Genomic DNA, 6,000 nt, shown 5'->3' with positions numbered 1-6,000 from the left:
GGGGGGGGGGGGGGGGGGGGGGGGGGGGGGGGGGGGGGGGGGCGGAGCTGTAGTCCTGGCGGCGGAAGGAGGAGAGGAAGAAAGGGGCGAGACCCGGTGCCCGGCAGCGGCGCGAGGCTCTCGCTCGGCGCGCGGACATCTCCAGCCAGGCGCGCGGCATTCGAGGGTCGGTGTCGGCGCCGAGCCCTCTCCCGCGCAGCCGGCGCTGGTGCTGCTGCTACTGCCGCCGCTGCTGTCGTGAGGCTCGGGCGGCGACAAAGCGGGGCCGGCCGCGGGGCGGGCGGGGAGGGAGGAGGCGGTGAAGGCAGCGGGCCGGGGGGGAAGATGCCGCTGGCGCAGCTGGCGGACCCGTGGCAGAAGATGGCTGTGGAGAGCCCGTCCGACAGCGCTGAGGTGAGTGCAGCCTGGCGGCCGGGGGCTGGTGCGCCCCTCCCCTCGCCCCCGCCGGCCAGCTCCCCTCCCTGGAGCTGGCCACTTGGCCCCTTCCCCTGCCGCTCGCGTCTCCCCTAGGTCCGTGATTCGGTTTGGGTAGTTGGGGTTGGTCTGTTTGCCCTTCTGTTTCACCCGCACCTCCCCTCCCTCGCTCGGGGGGCTGTCGTGTGGTGGCGCGTGGGGTTTTGGAGTGGGCGCTGGGGCTTTGCAAGAAGCCGATTTTAATCAACTTTGCGTGGGGGGAGCGGGGAGCGGAGCGGGGGCCGGAGAGGAGTTGGGAAGTTTGGCCCTGCCTGGTTGGGGGCTCCCCTGGATCCTGGTGACTTTGGGGTGTAAGGGAGGGGTATGGATTGGGTCCACTGGGGAGCAGGGACTCTCAAGTTCGGCCAGGAGGAGAGTTGGTGCTGTGAGTCGGGCGCGCGGGGACTGGAAGGGCCCTCGGCAGGGCTGGGGACCTGCGGGGGTTTCGGTTAAGGGGTGCAGGACAGCGAAGGGTTTTTGCCTTCCCCCACTGTATCTGCCGCAGCGGTTTCTGCTGGTGCAAAGGGGAAAGTGGAAGCCTGAGGTCCTTCCCCCTCCCCCATTTCTGAGGTCACTGAGTTCAAGGACCCCGTCCCTAGAAGCTTTAACTTGAGTTTCCTGTCCGTGGAGGTGAGAGAGTGATATTCAAGGCGATCAGCAGCCGCTGTAAAGAGCTTTCAGGATTTCTTCGCTTGGGGTGACTGTCCCCGAGACACCCAACAGAGTGCCAAAAACCCAAACAATATACCCGAACACGGCAAACCAGAATTTCCCTGGACATAGCACTGCATCGAGCTTTCGCGGCTGCCCCTGTCCCAGAACCAACTCGGGGTCTGTGAAAATAATCCAGACAAGACCCATTCTTGGGCATCAGCGCTCCCCTCCGAAGTGGAAAATCAATTCCTGAGGGTGGCTTGTCTGTGATTGTTCCTTCTTGACTTTTTGCTGTCTTCTATCCCCGCAGCGGACTTTGGGGGATTACAGGATGATAGGCTGCGTGCGTGTAATAGTTAGTGAGTGACCCCATTTCTGGAAAGCATGACTGAAACGCGGGGGTGGAATGGGGCAGGCTCCTATGAGTGGTGTACTTGGCGGCAGCCGCTGCCCTGCCGGCCTCCGCAGTGTGAGAGGTGGATAGGGTTACCGGTTACGTCAGTAAGACCGGGGCTCAGTTTGATCTGAGATGCGGGACACTTGCATTCTCGGGTATAATGGAGGGGGAGGGGGATCAGTACAAATCGTTTTTCAGTTTTTTTCCTAGTACCCTCCATTGCTGTTTAAAATGTTTACTTGCTCTCTTTAACGTGAGCAGAGTTGTAATAGTGCTTACGACTGGTACTTAGGATTTTGTGACTTGGACCGTATTTTTAAAATCTAAACTAAACGCTGCTCTTGAATAGAAGAAGATATTGAGTTAAGTTACCTGAATATTTTTAAAGGAAATCACGTTATGAAGGCTAGCAGAATTACATTTAAAATTATGTTAGCCCGTTTAATTCTATAGCTGTTTTATAAGAAAACTGAATTTAGAATGTTTAATCATTCTTTGAATGGATAGTATGAAAATCAGTATGCCATTGGGTTCTTTTCATTCATTTTTTTTCTTCAGATTTGTTTTGCATTAAATAATATAACTAAAAGGTTAATAGCATGTTCTTAAAGTGCTGACCTTGTGGGAAAAAATTGCATTTTGCATTGAGCCTGATTGTTACATGCAAACAGTAACATTTGCAACTCATAATCAGTCCACATTTCTGCTTGGCATGTATCAATGTGTTAAAAAAAATCATTTAAAATTCCACCTTATCCTTTTTCTACACAGCATGCATTTGGATAAGGAAGGCACAAAACTCACATTTATTTAGCACTTACTATACGCCAGATACTGTGCTACATGCTATTTCATCTTTCCTATGACCCAGCATAGTAGGATTGTGGTCCTCAGTATTAGAGATTAAGAAACTGAATCTCAGAAGGTAAGGGCACAAAGATTATAAATAGTAAACGACAGAGCCATAATTCAAAGCCAGGTGCGTATAATTCATGTGCTTAGCTTTATATTAGGGTAGCAGCTTAAAAAGATATTCAAAATTTGCCTGTAGATATTTTGCCTTTGGTTGTTCAGCTGTTTCGAGTAAATTACTTCTGATACAACTTTGGAAATTGAAGCCAGTAAGAAAAAAGGTTGAGAATTTTCATTCAGAAGTATGATATTGGACTTATGCCTACTATTATGCCATCTCCTCCCCAGTAAGGAGTACTTATCAGAGAGTAATTATATTTTACCAGAATAAAATTCTTTTTTTGAAAGTTATTTACTTGAGTAAATACATCAAATGTTTTCTCTCCAGGCTGAAAGGTTTCAGGGTTGGTGTCTATAGGAATTTACACTTGTAGTCTCATTCCTAGTAGATGGTGAAATCTTGTAAGCAGAGACTTCTTTTACTCTGTATCCTCAGCACTTAACACAGTGTCTGGCACATATGTATTATGGACCTAATAGATGTCCACTGAATGAATTTTGATGGTCAGGAATAGGGTGATTATCAGTCTTCTTTCTTATTTTAATCTTACACTGAAATATGAACACTCTTAAAAGACCTGAGTACCTTACTGAAAGTACAGGCAATTTGTTCATTCCTCTACATGGCCTTCCTGCTTTAAGACCTCACATGGGTTTTCATGGTGCTCAAAACAAACAAACAAAAAAAACCCTTGTGGTTAACTCAAACATGGGTCAGAACATGATAGGCTAGAACTAGGCCAAATGTTTAAAGAAGCAAATTTAGGATAATAAAGGAAGGACTATATAAGCATTCAAGGTTGGTACAAGACTAAAAACAAAATAGCTTCCTAAGTAGTCCAGGTAAATTCACAACTCTTTAATGGGTTATTTAAAGATGCTAGTTTGTTTTTGAGTATCTGACTGTTTAGGAGATGGATATCAAGGACTCTGACTATTCTGTAAATTCCTTGCCACTGCTGTCAGAGATAGCATTTACTGGATCATAAGCCTGACCTCAAGTGACATTTTTTTTCTCAGTTTTCAGTAAAGGATAAATGATAGTAAATGTAAATATGAACAATTTTCAAAAATAATAAAATTAAGGTTATGTTTGCTTTATAGAAATGTGCTGTATGAAAATAGCTGCCTTGAATTCTTTTAAATAGCAAGTACCCATAATGCATTAAAATATTAACTATACAAATATTTTCTTCATAAAAAATTGAGACCCTTGTATTGGAAACTATCTTCAGTGGATGTGCATCCATTTTTATCTTCAAAGATCATATCGGATTCCATAGTATTTCTACTATATTGATATTAGGTTTCTTATATTTTATGTGTAGGGGAAAACCATTCTATTAAAGTATGATCATTGATACTGGAAAAAAATGTTTTATTAAGTTTCTTTTCCTTTTCATGTTTCATTTCTACCACCTTTCAGGTTTTTTTCTTTCCCCCAAGTGAAGATCTGAGGAGAGGACAGGTATTGTTACATGTCAACTGTCAGTAATAACTTTAACAAATTACTGAATACTTCATTGTTTTCAGTGATTATGATATAGGATGTCAGTTTTTGTTAAACTAAAATTTAGGAAAGTTTGCTTTATTTTAGTAGCTCTTACTGTACTAATTGGGTTGATCCAAAATGTGAAATTTAGTTGGTACATTTAAATTTTAACATAAAGAGATAAAGAAACAAGTATAGGTAGACTTTGCCTTTTTAAAATATGTTTCTGGAAATCACAATGAGTATATCTTGTAAGGAGAGTGGCATTATTGGGATGTGCACTCTTGACTAAGGACATGATAATCAACGAATTACAGATTGATAAAAAATGTAGCAGATCATTTATCAGAAGTCTGAATGGCAGAATTGTTGCAAAGATTTTTAAAAAATTTTGTCACATACTAAAAAATTCATACCATGTGATCATTAACAAGATTTGCTCTAGAGTTCCATGCTGAAGGACATGTGATATACCAGGCTATGAATGTTGGGTGACATGAAAACCCCCAGTTTGCCAAGCACAGACCAGCTGGTTTAGATCCAGTGATTCAGATTACAGTGTACAACAGTGACATCTTGGTGGTCTCTTGGTAATGCATGAGTGTGATAGAGCTTAGTTGTTTATGTGTTTTGGTGGATAACAAGTTTTAAAGCTTTGGGATACAATTGTGCAAATATATATATTGTATATCTGATTCCTCAATTCACATAATAGGAAATGCAAACAATCAACTGCATTTTAATACTTGGTATTAGATGTCTTCCCCTACTGCACTTCAGAATTGATACAGTTTTCTGTATCATGAATCTGAAACTATTAGCAGATCTCATATATTCTAGTTTATCAATTTAGTACCAAGTAACATAAAAGCAAAGATAAAATAATTATAAATTTTAATTGTTATAAAATATAGAGTTAAAAACACAAATATATGCATTTTATGAAACAGATTTAGGATAAAATGTATCCATATAAGACCGAACTATTTTTTATACATTTGGCCTATTTTAAGCAAATACATTAGTTACTAGCAATTAAATATTTCAGTTTTACTTCTCTCCTTAAAATTGAGAAGGCACTTTATGAGATGATTTGGATGTATGGCAAAATATTAAAGAACATAAGCTTTGGAGCAAGTTCCATGTTTTTCCTCTGGGGTAATTTTTTAGAATCAAGTAGAACAATTAAAAATGATTTGTTTGTTCTGTTTAAACAGAGCCATTATAATATCAGAATATAATTGTAAAGGTACAGTAAATGCAATCTCTTGAATCGTATCACTTTTTGTATTGTTCCCCTCTTTGATATCATCTTTAAAGGGGAAAAACAGATAAAGAACATTTGAAGAATATGTGTGGAAGAAGGAAGAAAGGAAAGTTCACATTTCACCATTGGTCAAATTGGAAGGCATCTCACAGTCCATGGCATGCCAGTGTTTAATTAGCAATGGTTTTTTTTTTTTTTGTTTTGCTTTGCGTAGTGATTTAGAAGATAATAGTGTATCTTGCATATGATAGTGTCTTATAATTGATGAAACCTGGTCTATCCTGGTTGTCAACTTCTTGAAGGAAGTGTATCCCTGAAGAAATGTGTGAAGTCAATATATAGTCTCAAGAACTAAAATATTAACTTATTTTCTAAAACATACCAAAACAAAATGTACACTCTTTTTTATGCTTGTAGGATTGATTCTGTTAATATCACTTTTAGGGACAGAAATTAATAGTACACACCTCCCTCCCCATTACTCTAAATACATTTGTTTTGGTTATTTGAATATGCCATGAGAAACTAGATTTTTCTGTCTAGAAATAAAATCCTTTGGATTTGGTCTGTTATGTGGTATTTGTACTTAAAGAACTTTATATAGGATATACACTATTTTTAACTTAGAAGTCTCTGGAAATGTTAACGGTGTGTCTGTGCCCCAGGAATATCTCTGCCATCCAAAACCAAAACCAAACAAACCAAAGGAGTGTAACCTAATCAAATAAAATTGGGAGTTATAGAGTTAAATGGGATTTGAACAAT

At 40.9% G+C, this 6,000-nt stretch overlaps 1 protein-coding gene across 5 annotated transcripts in view; it reads left to right on the top strand.

Moving 5' to 3' along the window:
• The first annotated feature begins 60 nt into the window (after nucleotides 1-60).
• Nucleotides 61-6,000, top strand: part of RPS6KA3 (ribosomal protein S6 kinase A3) — a 115,546-nt gene continuing 109,606 nt past the window's right edge. For 3 of the 5 annotated variants that reach the window (XM_029929549.1, XM_029929550.1, XM_029929547.1), the window contains exon 1: nucleotides 316-393. Coding sequence is in view for 1 of the 5 variants with exons in the window: in XM_029929551.1 (XP_029785411.1) it covers nucleotides 325-393 (69 nt within the window). In the remaining 4 variants the exon portion in view is untranslated. Of the gene's footprint in view, nucleotides 394-6,000 lie in introns of all 5 variants that reach the window. The other 2 variants (XM_029929551.1, XM_029929552.1) reach the window with 2 other exon arrangements.

This window comes from Suricata suricatta, chromosome X (genome assembly GCF_006229205.1).
Source record: "Suricata suricatta isolate VVHF042 chromosome X, meerkat_22Aug2017_6uvM2_HiC, whole genome shotgun sequence".
NCBI lineage: Eukaryota > Metazoa > Chordata > Mammalia > Carnivora > Herpestidae > Suricata > Suricata suricatta.
Note: the sequence above shows the minus strand (reverse complement) of the source record. Positions and strands in the feature narration are given on the sequence as shown.